Below are 12403 nucleotides of genomic sequence, written 5' to 3'. Positions count from 1 at the left end.
GAAAGTAAAAGTAAAAATCTTAAGTCGAGCTGAAAGAGTACAAGCACGAGCTCCATTTCACTTCAGCTTCTCCTACTAAAGCTTCATTCGTGAGCAGCAGTCGAGATGCTGCACAACTTCAAGACCACTGAAGAGCAGAGGGGGGGCTTTTGCTTCGAAAACAGCCGCAGGTGAGTGGGCCGACCAGGAAGTCTTTTCCTTAATGTTTGTGGCAGTTTAAAAAGGATATCTAGCTTACTGATTTGATATCAAAGTGTTTTCAAACATTTTTACACCTTTTAATATTATTTCAACAATCACTCGGTTGAAATCAAGGTCAAGGCAAGTTTTAACATGCTGTTGATAAGAGTCTGATTTGCTAAACCAAGTTAATTTATGTAGACTTCTAATTATTTTCTCTCATTTTCTATCGCTATTTATTCCTAATATTAACTTCCTTTGTTGTTTTTTTTATCTCGAATAAATATGATACAGTGGACAATGAACACAAATCTTCATGCTGACTTTAGCCAACTGTCTTTACACTAAGAGATAGAAAGATAGATAGATAGATAGATAGATAGATAGATAACATGGCAACACCCTCAGAGTCACAAATTCTGCGTCAAAGTTAATACAACAAAAGAATAAGTGCACAAATACAGATGCTGAAATAAAGTTTTTTTTTCTTTATGTTTCAGAAATGCCGTGCTGGAGTCAAGTTTGTCCGAGTCTGGTTACAAGGCTCCCAGTGCCAGGAAGACGGGGACAACTATTGCTGCCATCGTTTACAAGGTACAAGGACAAGTATCGATGTGTCTGTCAGTCAGTGTCAGATCAGATCATGATTATGATTTGTTTGTTGTTCTTTTGGCTCGTATGAGATCTTAACTGTCGTATCCATTAACCCGACTGATCCCAAAGCTAGGAGTGATTGATGAGAACAGATCCATTACAACACTTCTCCTTATGTCATAATATGGTTGAAATCTTCCACAGGGCTGTTGATATGGAGGATCAAATGTTTCTCTGTGTCCTCACAGGATGGGGTGATCCTGGGGGCGGACACGAGGGCGACAGACGACATGGTTGTGGCTGACAAAAACTGCATGAAGATCCACTATATTGCCCCCAAAATCTAGTGAGTAGAACCAGACCTGGTTGGACGACCAGAAATCTTAACAAGTGACGTCGCCCACATGTGACAGCTGCTGTGGTGCCGGGGTGGCGGCGGACGCTGAGGTCACCACGCAGATCTTGAAGTCCAACGTCGAGCTGCACACGCTCAACACAGGGCGCCCACCTCTCGTCGCCATGGTGACCCGACAGCTCAAACAAATGCTGTTCAGGTGAGAAGGATCGAGAAGGTTAATGCAAGAGATTTTTTGGGATGTTGATTATATCGGGGTGTTTTTCCAGGTACAAGGGTCAGGTGGGGTCGTCCCTGATCGTGGGAGGTGTGGATGTGACCGGAGCGCACCTGTACAGTGTCTATCCTCACGGCTCCTGGGACAAGCTGCCCTTCCTCAGCATGGGTACATTGTTGTCCTTGTTTCCAAGCAGTAACATGTGAAGAACCTTCCCCTTCAAAATGATATTTTCTTCAGGGCTCGTAATAGAATAAAGCTAAATAAGCTTCACTTTTTTCAGTGTAAAAATTTTACATAGAAGGCATATTTTATTTTAAACAATAAATTAATACTCAAACAAATGAAAAGAAGGATTTAAACATGATAATACTAACAATAACAATTACAGGGCTGCATGAGAGATGTTTGTCTGCATGTTTTCTTCTTTAGGTTCAGGAGCAGCTGCAGCCATCTCTGTGTTTGAGGACAGATTCAAACCAAACATGGAGGTCAGAATGACGAGAATTTGTTTTTTAATCAATTTATTTGAGTAAATACTTACAATTAAAAGGTTTTTTCTTCTATGGGTTTAACTTTGAGTTCTTTGAGACACCCCTTAGTCCAGAGGGATTAATAAAGTTCATATATCTACTCTATTTAAATCAGATTAGTATTGGTCCTGCAGATCATGTACTATTGGAAATAAATGAGTGATGTAATTAGAAATAGGGGTGCGTTCCAAGAATCCGCCATACAATATGCATCAGAATACAGGGGCTAATACTGTAGGAACAAGCATATACTATATTTGTAGTATTGTCGAGTACTTGTCTCTAGCGTTGTCAGAATTTACAGACCACATGACTCTTGACTCTGGTTTCATTGTTTTGAAATATGTCCAAACATCAGTTTTAAAAGCTGCTGGAGTCCACTGTATCTTCTCGTCCTCAGGAATTTAATTTTTCCTTCAGCTGAGTAGAGAGACATAATAACTGCTGCCAACTAGTGGCTTGAAGTCTAATAGCAACACAAGAATGAAGGCCATGAATATTTTCATGTAAATTGTAATTTAAAATAAACAATTTATTTCTATTTCACACACACTTTATTGAAATATATAATTATTATTGTTAAAACATGTTTTTTGAAAGCCAAAAAAGAGAAATAAAACAAATGTTGAAGTCCCTTTAATCCAACACTGAATTGTTCTGACTCCAGCTGGAGGAAGCCAAGCAGCTGGTGAGTGACGCCATCACCGCTGGGATCTTCTGCGACCTGGGATCAGGCAGCAACGTGGACCTGTGTGTGATCACTGACGCCGGCGCCAAGTACCTGCGTGGGTACGACAAGCCCGCAGTCCGGGGCCAGAGGTCAGCCGCCACTCATGGAGATCACTGTGAAGAGTATGGAAAGTATTTTCAAATCACATCTGCTTTTGTATTTTTTAGGGAGGGAGAGTACAGGTACAAGCCCGGGACCACCGGTGTCCTCACCAAAACTGTCACTCAACTACCACTGGCTGTGGTGGACGAGTCTGTTCAGACCATGGATACTCACTAACATCCATCTAATGCTGCACAAATGAAATCCAGAGAACCTCCAACTCTACAAAATGTGTTTTTCTATTTCAATTAGTCGTGGTATAATAAAAACAAAAGGGTATCTTTCAACACTAGGGTATCTTTCTTTGTCTTTATTTTGCTATTTAAGGTAAAATATCTGAATGCACACATTCATTTATTGTACAATTGTGATTAACTATAGCAGGTTATTCTAGGGAATATATAAAAGACTAAATCGAGTGATTAAAGTTTTTTTTATGACTATTATGGTACATACAGACTACTCATCTTAAGGATATATTGGTATTTAGTACTTTAGTATTGTTCGAACCTCTTGTTTACAGTAATACATATTAATATACTCAGACTTCGTTTTTTAGCAGTTACATTCTTACACATTAGATCCATTTGAGAGAGAAAAACAATTAAATGAACGGTCTTTCAAGATTTTTTTTAAATGTTAATAATAATTATATTAAGATAAGGAGCTTCCGCATTGTGAAGTATCCTCACGAAAGATATTTCCTATTAATATTGACAACGAATACATTTCATTTTGTGATAAAAACGTGTTCCAAATAATTAACAGTGTTTATAATATATAATAATCATAATATTTCACAAATTACTATTGTTTTTTAATGTGCGTAAATGTAGCGTAAAGTGTGTATTGTAAATAATGCTCTTCCGTTTTCTTGGACGCGCTTGGTTCATTGAAAAGACACCGCCGTTTTAGGAATCCCATACAACCATCGAGGACATTCCGCCCATGTGGCACCTCTTGTAGAACAAACCGAACGCTTCCACCACGCCAACTACGTCGTGCGCGCTGATTGGTCAGTTCTTCCAGAAGCGATTTTCAAAACAACAAGAAAGTGCTTTTTAACTTTTTCTTTAAAGATCCAGCGCTTATACAACTCGAAGGTATGTTTATTGAGAATGTTCACTATTTTCGACTTTACATTTCATTGTTTTAAATGTACACGATACGTTTATTTTTTTTATCGTATTTATGCTTAAGGAAATCGACAGTCACGTTAAAATGTAAGTAAGTAAGTAAGTAATTTTTATTTGTATAGCGCTTTTCCAGACCAGGGTCACAAAGCGCTTAAACAATCAAAACAATATTCAATAAAGTATATACTTTAAAGGGAAAGATAAAACTGATAACACAACAGGAGTTCAATGTTTGCTGTTTCTTCATACTGTAGCCATTAGCACCCGTTATATTATATAATATAGACCCTTGTTTCGACCCTGTGTGTCGTTCTCTGTGCACATCATATACATCTGTCTTCCTTCCACTTTCCCCTCGTCAGACGTTGGAGGTTCTAAGATGAGACACAACACCAGCAAGAGAAAAGCCACGACCCCTAAACGTCGACCCCAGCAGCGACGACCCCTGTCTTCTCCAGAAGCTGGTCCTTCTACTTCTGCCGGACATCGACAGAGTGGCGTTGATGCCTCAAGAAGTTCGTATGTTGCGTCTCAAGAGCCACTTTAAGGCTGGTCGTGGAAAGGATGAAGATTATTCTAACAATTCTGCAACAAACATGATTTTGAAAGTGTAGCTTGTCAGGCTTTCATTCCCTCAATGTAAGTAAGTAAGTAATGGTTATTTCTAGAGCGCTTTTCTAGACCGGGGTCACATCCTCTTCATTTCTTATGTCCCCCTAAATCAAGGGTTGGGCAATTAAATTTCCTCTACGGCCCCACATCCTATACTGTGACTGTTGTGAGGGGCCGTCAATCCAAAGGAAAGGAGCGAATAGATAAAATATGACAGAAAAACTTTGGAGAAAAAACAAAGCAAGTAAGAATAGTAAAGAAAGACATATCAGCATAAAATAAACCTATTCATAACACTTTTATAAACCTTTAATGTAAAAGAAACTGATGGGGAAATGACCTATTCCTCTAAATACGTCTAAATACGTAAATAGTAAAAACAGGGGCAGGAGTGGAGTAAAAGTATAATGATGTTCTGTTCTATGTTAGTCTGTATCCTTTGTCTTTTTTATTTTTATTTGATCTATGTTCTTTATCTTTAGACTTAGATTGTATCATCTTGTTCTTTTCTTTATTTCTCTTTGTTCTTGTTCTTATTTTATTTTGATTTATTCTTTATGAAAAATTGCTGTATTTGCTGTGGCTATTGGAAAAAAAACAATTTCAAAATCAATAAAGTTCTACCTTACCTTACCTTAAATATGATGTCAATAATTTCCATGGGCAAGACATTTTTCATGAAAGTAAAAACAAAGAAATCAGAAACAATTTTTTTTTTTTAGAGTTAATACAATAAGAAACGCAATATTAAATTGTAATTTGTCGGAAATAATGTCTATGTTCTACTCTGACCTCTTGAGGGCCGCATGAATACAGTCAGGTATGTCCTAAATCTTCACTCTCACCTCTGTTCAGCTGCAGCGTCACAAGCTCCGACCCGCAAAAGAAGGTTTCGACCGGGGACAAAAGCCTTGCAGGAAATAAGAAAATATCAGAAGAGCACAGATCTATTGCTAAGAAAACTACCTTTCGCTCGACTGGTGAGTCAATTGTGTTCTTAATTTCTCATCGTCATCGTACATTAACCGTACCAGTGGCTGTTTCTTTTAAGATGCTGTCACACAAACTTTGTTTTAGATGTTATTGCCGTTAATAATATCTGACCTGGTCTTATGGAATGCTTAGAGCCAAAATAAAGCAGCGAAGAAACCATTCTTGGAAGTTCTTGGAACCTCATTATTTCCTTTCTACACATGATCAGTGATTCTTATGTATTCTTCTCAAACCACTGCAATGAAAGAATGAATGAATGAATGAATATGAGGAAAATTGATTTATTATTAAAGCTTTGACACTCTGATATTAATGCTTCCTGGAACCCTGACTCTGTGTTTCATCAAACCCTGTGTTTGTATTTAGTCAATATGCACCGAACCTGTGTAACAAATTACACATTGATTACTCTGAAGTGATCCATAATCTTCTTATCTGTATGCACAACAATTTAATTTATACTGAACCCCCTGAGCACACTCTTAAATTCACATTTGCATTGATTTCCCTCCCTGTGGCTTCAAAGATTATTTTGAAAAGGATCATACCAAGGGGCAGAAATGGTTCCTAAATAAGATCTTGGAAGTATTAAAAAGTTGGAAGGTTGCTCATGTCCTTATTCCCGAAACTGATATACGTCAGATTAAATACTTTCTTTATCTATTGTAACGTCTTTCTTTTGAGTGTAATAAAAAGTTGAACATTAACAGATTTGTCGAATGGTGCTATTGTTGTTTTAGGTGCGGGAGATATGTCAGAATTACGCAGGACAACCTTTGAAGTGGCAAGTATACGCGTTACTGGCTCTGCAGGAGGTAAGAATGAATTAAAAAATGAACAAACATCCACCCAATACTTGTTTCTCCATCTTCTCACGATGCCATCTCTGATGCTCTTTCCAGGAATTATATGTTAGAAGTATTTAAATTCTTAAATCTAAAGCATTTTTACGTGTTTTTCCTGTCCTTTAGGCTGCCGAGGCTTTCCTAGTGTGCTTGTTTTCTGACGCAAACCTGTGCGCCATCCATGCAAAAAGAGTCACTTTGTTCCCAAGAGACATCCAGCTGGCCAGACGGATCAGAGGAGCCGATGATCTCTGGTGACTTTGAAGACGCTCTATGTATATATCATTTTTCTGTATTTTTTTTTTTTTAATCATTTATCATCGCTATATCTTGTAGTTTCAATTTATTTCACTTATTTGCTTGGGAATATATTGATGTTGTTTAACATGAACCTAATGTCCTAGTTCGCAATGTCACTGTACATAAACTTGTTTTTTTTTAACCACTGTTTTAAACATTTTAAAAAATAAACTGTTGTGATACCAGTTTGAGTTTCAATGAACGTATATTAAAAAGAAAATGAGTCACCAGGTACAATTTTGTTTATTGTTTTTTTTATTATGTAGTTAAAGAACAAACTGATTTATTTTTCTGATAAAGCAAACATTAGGACATATTTAATTTTTTCCCAGATGATCAAGTGGATCATACTTTATTTCATCAATCTTCAATTATTTTGTCTTGAAAAAATATGGAAAGAATGTTAAAAAAAAATTGATTGAATGCAGAACTAACAACATTTAAAAAGTTTAACTTCTAACTAAAATTAGGTTTAAAAGAGAAAAATATGTTTATTAAATAAGTGGGTTCATTATTCAAAGTTTACAACAAAACCACATGCAAGGAGATAGATATTAGATATTTTGTCGTCGTGTTTTTTTTCTTTCTTTTTTTAAAAAACAAGGGCTATGTTAATACGAAGATGTAAAGTAGCATTTTGCTAAATCTGGTGCAGCAATCTTTTTAATGTAACTGCACATTGTTCTTTTAAAATAAACTGAACTGAAGGTAGGTTCGTTTATTTATTCAATCACATTTGTTTTTTACTTTAATCAAAAAAAGAAAGACTTCAATCGAAAAAAATGATTACTTCAAAACTGTTTTCACTTTGATTTGAAAAGACTTCAATTAATTTAAGCTTATTTGGGGATTTTATAAGCAAGACGAACCTCCTACCCTTAATTAAGATAACTTCAATCAAAGATAACAGTTTGGAAATATTTTAAGTAACTTTTATTATTGTATAATAAAACAAATCTACCTTCATATGCTAATACATACAATTTAAAATATAAATTTCACTCTGGACGATCATAAATGAATGACCATTTTGGCTGTATTCTCACTATCCGACAGTGGGTGGCAGCAGTGAGTGGTAAAGCAAATCGCCTGCTGCAGCAGAAGAAGACGCTAAACTTCTATGGCGACGGTGGACGCTCCAAAGAAAAATAGTAAATATTTTTCGATATCGAAGTGATTTTCAGAGTAAGTCAACAGAGAAGAGAATAAACACTAGCCTTCCGTGTAGCGGCTGAAGAAAATAGTATCAGGATGTTGTCGCGACATTTTTGAATCATAATATTCCGTGATATCGATGAACTTCGAGAGAAATAAACAAAATAATTCCAAGTAAATCGCCATCAGGCAGTAGTGTTTGGCTTCAGGTCGCTTTGAAAGATGTGGCAGAGAAGCGGGCGCAGCAGCGCTCTGGACCGAGCAGAAGCTCTGCTCTCCAGCAGGGGGCGCAGCGATGTAGTCGTGAAGTCTTCCCCAGTTAAAGCTCCTGTAAAAACGGTGAGCGTCTGGTTGTTCTTATCCGCGTCATCTTTTTTATTCTAATTCATTTATTTACATCTTAGGTTCCAGCAGTGTCCAGTGTGACCAGCAGACCTTCTTTTAAGGACAGACAGGTGTTTTCAGATCTGAGTGACCTCTCCTCCGTCAGTCTGGCCTCTGAACCAGAACTGAGGGTTTCTGCTGATGCTGGAAAGACAGAAGAAAGAGGGGTAAAAAAAAACAACTATTCAGCCATGTCTACACGATGGTGGTCCTCTTTTGTCTTCAATCAATTGTAAGTTCTCCTCTCTTATTTAGGAACCAGCCACTGTTGTAGGAGTTGGAAGCAGGTTTTTAAAGAAACCACAAGCAGCAAAGAGCACTACGTCATTTCCTGTCAAGAGTCAAGCTGAGCCCAGGTAGACTTATGTCATAATTAAACCTTTCAAGATGAGACCAAATCTATGTCAATCTATGTCAATGCTTTCTCAAAAACAACTGTTGCTCTTGAGCAAGGCACTTATATTTGTCTTGTTCTGAACAGTTCTGCGCAGCTGAGCTCTCAGACTGCTGCTTTGAGAAGACTTGCTCAAATTGAGAGACGTTTTGAGATCCGAAAGACAGCCGGGGAGAAGAGAAGCCAGGAGCGAGCACCTGTACACGGTCAGGACTCTGATATGGGACTCGCACCAGCAGAACTGCCCGTCGCGTCCGAAGCAATTAAAGAAACAAAGAACCGCTTCATTAAAAAAACGGCGACCGTGGCTGCTGCTGATTTCACGTCTGCTGGAGCTACTGGTTACAAACCAAGAACTCATGGTGCTGAGGAGGAACCTGGTGAAGACCCAGCAGGACTGAACTACCACGTGAGCCTGGAGAGTGATGAAGAGGACATTAGGAAACTGCTCGGCAACTCTTTGGAGTCGAGTGACAACAGCTTGTCCGGGCACTCATCCGTGAGGAAAGTAGAACAGGTACTGTGTCGCTCTTTCCCTCTCCCTCTGTTGATATATTACACAAAAGTTGCATTTTTTGTGTAGGAACATTTCCAACAAGTCACAACAAGTCGTGAAAATAGACTTTAAATATTCAAAAAAACAATGCAATAACGGGAATGTATCAAATGTTGATCCTTGAATTTTTTGTTGATATATGATGTTGATTTTATAATTATGTTAATTCAAAAATACAGAATTTATTTTGTAAATTAAATTATTTATCATTGATAGCCTTTTAAATTTAACATAAAAACTGTTGCCACCAGACAACCCTGAATTTAAGGCTACTAAATTAAAAAACTAAAAATCGAATTATTTAAAAAATACAAAATCAATTGTATATAGTTAAAAAATAAATTATTTAATGCCATCAGTCAAAAGAAAATTACCAATGCTTGAACAACAACATTTATGTGTTATTGTCATATGTTCTATTAATTAGGATAGTTCTATATATGTTTTATATATATCTTTATATATGTTATGTTATATATATATGTTCTATAGAACATATGTTCTTTGTTTTTATCTTTAGACTTAGATTGTGTCATCTTGTTCTTCCTCTTTATGTTCTTCTTATTATTATTTTTTTTTTATGTATAATTTTTTATTGTTTATGAAAAACTGCTGGCTATTGGTAAAAAACAATTTCCCGAAGGAGACCTCCTGAGGGATCAATAGAGTTTTACCTTACCTTACCTTACCTTATTTCTGTAAAAAAAAAAATCCACATTTAAAATGTAAAATTCAACAATGCAATATTCTGATGGAACTGATATACTTCCATATAAATAAGCTTTTTTTTCCAAAACAGAAGAGTGAGATTCCAAAACAGAAGAGTGAGATTCCAAAAGCTCCGTCGTTGGAATCCTCTCCAGCATCCTTCAACAAATCCTCTCCATCACCTGCTCCTCCTCCTCCTCCTCTCCGCAACTCCCCGTTTCGCTTCACCGGCCAACCTCACGCCCACTTCAGTCCCTCGACTGCTTCCCGGACTCCCTCTCCTCCCATAACTGACGTCCCGCAACGATCTCCCTCGTCCGTGTCGGCCCAGGAAGACGTGACCTCGTTGGATGAGCTGTTTCCTGCTGAGCCGAGCGAAAGAAGCGCCTCCTCTAGCTGTGAGTCAAACGTGATTATGTGAAAGTAGATCCATGTCAGTAACGGATGATTCTTTTATCGAAGCTCTCTACCATGTAAAAGTGATGGGAGTTGATCAACTTGTTCCTGCGGCCCCAGAGAGTCTCGTGCTGCAGGTGAGATGAATATAAGAAGAAGGATTTAAGAGGATATTATGAATTTCATGGTTGTTGTTGCCCTCAAGAACCACCTGGACAACTCTGTCCTCAAATCTCCCGACCATGACGTGGAGGACGTTTATTATGGCAGTGACTTTGAGAGCGAAACGCAAACCATCGCCAGCCAAGTCACTTCTGATCACGTGCCAGAAGAAATAGAAGAGGAGCTCCAGAAGGAGACGACACTGGATGAAGACGACGTCTCCTTAAAAACTCACTCTGAGACCAGTAGAGGCTCACACGTCTCTGGTCACAGCCCGGTGTCCTCGTCCTTCAGTTCAAACTCGGAGTCCAGACCTTCACACAGCAGCTGCACGTTCAGCGAAAAGCTCTTCAAGGAGGCAGCGGTACAAACACAGCCGGAGCCCTGGTCAGCATCATGGTCAGCAGGTGAGTGTTTCTCACGTCTCTTGTCTAATAGATTCTCTGTTTAACCTGACTTTGTTCCTGCAGGTCTGGCTGCAGCCACTTCTGTTGAGCACATGGTCAACATCACTCCAATAACTGCTCACAATGTGCACGGTGAGCTCATCAAACATCTACTTGCATTCAAAGTTTGACCAAATATATTATTACTAACATCCTCTCCTACTGAAATAATGTTTCCTGAACGTATGCATTTAACTCTTCAATTATGACAAATTGTTGCGTTTGCTGAATGAAGGTGAAAATATATAAAATCATTGTTGAAAAACTCAAATATCTGTGTGTAAAAAAACCTTAATTCATATTTTACCGCTAATTTCATTAAAGGGGTGAGAGGCAGATTTTTGGTTTATTTACATTTTTAGAGTATAAAACCATCAGATTAACTGTTACAAATATGGCAAATTTTATCTTATTTTATTATTATTATAGTATTTATATCTGTCTGTATGTTGTGTTTCTTTTATAATTGAAAATCTGAAATCTTAGACTCTAAAAGCAACAATGGACATTGTGTTTAGTGTCTTAAAAAATAATTAACTATGAGATCAAGTTAACTTATACTTGATAGAAAAGTTCACCTTCATCCCTCCTATAGCATCAGTAAACTGACAACATTTCTGCCTCCACAATATGATTCATCCACAGAAAATCATAATTAATCTGTGTTAGTGTTGTGTTTTGTACTGTTAACATAGTTCCTTTTTGAATGAAAATGAAGACTCTTGAGCTACTGATGATGACCACGTCTCTTGTCTGCCTCAGCCCTCCAGTCCTTCAATCCAGCCGGCAGAGCCTTACATGATGTGTTCCAACAGCAGCTGGTCATGATGAGGTCTTTCATTGAGCGCAACCGCCGCCTTCATGCCGGCCTGATGCAGAGTTTAGAACCCCCAAACTACAGATACACCACACTGGAGGACACCATGAAGGTGGGTTACAGAAATCTTGGGGTCAAATTTAAAGGGACTAGTTCCTGACGATGAAGCTCATTTTTTGAGATAAATAGGTGGTAATCTTTGTTAAATAATAATGTGTAGATTTGACTGTAGTAGTAGTTCAAAAACATATCGTTCTTTGTTATTCTTAATTGAGAAAAAATAGGTATTTAAAACATCATTTTATCACTATGGTTAGCTGGCTGTGCTTAATGTTATATATTTTATTCTGGTTAGATTTTCTTTCCTTTTTTCGTGCTCCCTTGTCATGGCATCTTGCTCACACAGGGGGGCGCACTTTTGAACTGCCAGTCAAAGTCGTTTCAAGGGTCCAGCTGAGTGAACCAACTATCGTTTTATTTCCTTTTCTCCACAGTTAATCCACGAGCACAGACAATCGAAGCTGCCAATGCAGGACAGCTAACGGAGGACCCCTGTCAGGGTTTAGGCCACGATGATGCTCCTCCACTGGACTCGTCTCTGGGCCTTCTTTCTCAGGTCCTGCCACTGCTGCTGATGCTCTTCATCTCCTCCTCCGTGTCTCTCCTTCAGCAGTTTCTAGGCCTTCCCCTCTTCCTTTTGCCCTGTGGGTTCCATGTCAGGGCCTGCTGGCCTAATGTTCATTAAAAGTATTAAACTATTGTTGCCAAAAACAGATTGATTGACAGAC

General features: G+C 38.1%; 3 protein-coding genes across 4 annotated transcripts; all 3 read left to right on the top strand.

Moving 5' to 3' along the window:
- Positions 1-12: 12 nt before the first annotated feature.
- psmb10 (proteasome 20S subunit beta 10) lies at positions 13-2998 on the top strand. Its single transcript, XM_087782751.1, has 8 exons — positions 13-170; positions 681-774; positions 1023-1120; positions 1188-1328; positions 1399-1514; positions 1779-1837; positions 2547-2698; positions 2777-2998. The coding sequence occupies exons 1-8, from the start codon at positions 106-108 to the stop codon at positions 2886-2888; spliced, it is 837 nt and encodes a 278-aa protein (XP_087638877.1). The 5' UTR covers positions 13-105; the 3' UTR covers positions 2889-2998.
- Positions 2999-3707: 709 nt separating this feature from the next.
- cenpa (histone H3-like centromeric protein A) lies at positions 3708-6809 on the top strand. The gene is made up of 5 exons (XM_087782749.1): positions 3708-3814; positions 4210-4362; positions 5315-5439; positions 6193-6267; positions 6424-6809. Exons 2-5 carry the CDS (start codon positions 4227-4229, stop codon positions 6553-6555), a joined length of 468 nt encoding a protein of 155 aa, XP_087638875.1. The 5' UTR covers positions 3708-3814; positions 4210-4226; the 3' UTR covers positions 6556-6809.
- Positions 6810-7727: 918 nt separating this feature from the next.
- On the top strand, positions 7728-12288 carry c2h19orf44 (chromosome 2 C19orf44 homolog). Of its 2 annotated transcripts, none has more exons than XM_087783812.1 (10): positions 7728-8091; positions 8157-8303; positions 8392-8492; positions 8618-9047; positions 9907-10192; positions 10257-10327; positions 10396-10759; positions 10823-10891; positions 11561-11727; positions 12110-12288. In XM_087783812.1, the coding sequence occupies exons 1-10, from the start codon at positions 7975-7977 to the stop codon at positions 12155-12157; spliced, it is 1800 nt and encodes a 599-aa protein (XP_087639938.1). In that variant the 5' UTR covers positions 7728-7974; the 3' UTR covers positions 12158-12288. The 2 variants fall into 2 exon arrangements, with proteins under 2 accessions (XP_087639938.1, XP_087639937.1); XM_087783811.1 differs by having other exon boundaries at positions 9886-10192.
- The last annotated feature ends 115 nt before the right edge of the window (positions 12289-12403 follow it).

Source organism: Callionymus lyra, chromosome 2 (genome assembly GCF_982586985.1).
Source record: "Callionymus lyra chromosome 2, fCalLyr1.hap1.1, whole genome shotgun sequence".
Taxonomy (NCBI): domain Eukaryota; kingdom Metazoa; phylum Chordata; class Actinopteri; order Syngnathiformes; family Callionymidae; genus Callionymus; species Callionymus lyra.
The sequence above is the reverse complement of the archived record's forward strand: the minus strand, read 5'-3'. Positions and strand labels throughout refer to the sequence as shown.

Excerpts from the sequence above, each read along its gene's own strand:
- psmb10 (XM_087782751.1), top strand. The coding sequence starts at position 106 with ATGCTGCACAACTTCAAGACCACTGAAGAGCAGAGGGGGGGCTTTTGC. Across the intron at positions 1,121-1,187 it reads TATATTGCCCCCAAAATCTA|CTGCTGTGGTGCCGGGGTGG; the intron begins GTGAGTAGAACC and ends CACATGTGACAG. Across the intron at positions 1,838-2,546 it reads GATTCAAACCAAACATGGAG|CTGGAGGAAGCCAAGCAGCT; the intron begins GTCAGAATGACG and ends TTCTGACTCCAG.
- cenpa (XM_087782749.1), top strand. The coding sequence starts at position 4,227 with ATGAGACACAACACCAGCAAGAGAAAAGCCACGACCCCTAAACGTCGA. Across the intron at positions 4,363-5,314 it reads TGGCGTTGATGCCTCAAGAA|CTGCAGCGTCACAAGCTCCG; the intron begins GTTCGTATGTTG and ends ACCTCTGTTCAG. Across the intron at positions 6,268-6,423 it reads CGTTACTGGCTCTGCAGGAG|GCTGCCGAGGCTTTCCTAGT; the intron begins GTAAGAATGAAT and ends CCTGTCCTTTAG.
- c2h19orf44 (XM_087783811.1), top strand. The coding sequence starts at position 7,975 with ATGTGGCAGAGAAGCGGGCGCAGCAGCGCTCTGGACCGAGCAGAAGCT. Across the intron at positions 10,193-10,256 it reads AAGAAGCGCCTCCTCTAGCT|CTCTCTACCATGTAAAAGTG; the intron begins GTGAGTCAAACG and ends CTTTTATCGAAG. Across the intron at positions 10,328-10,395 it reads CAGAGAGTCTCGTGCTGCAG|AACCACCTGGACAACTCTGT; the intron begins GTGAGATGAATA and ends GTTGCCCTCAAG.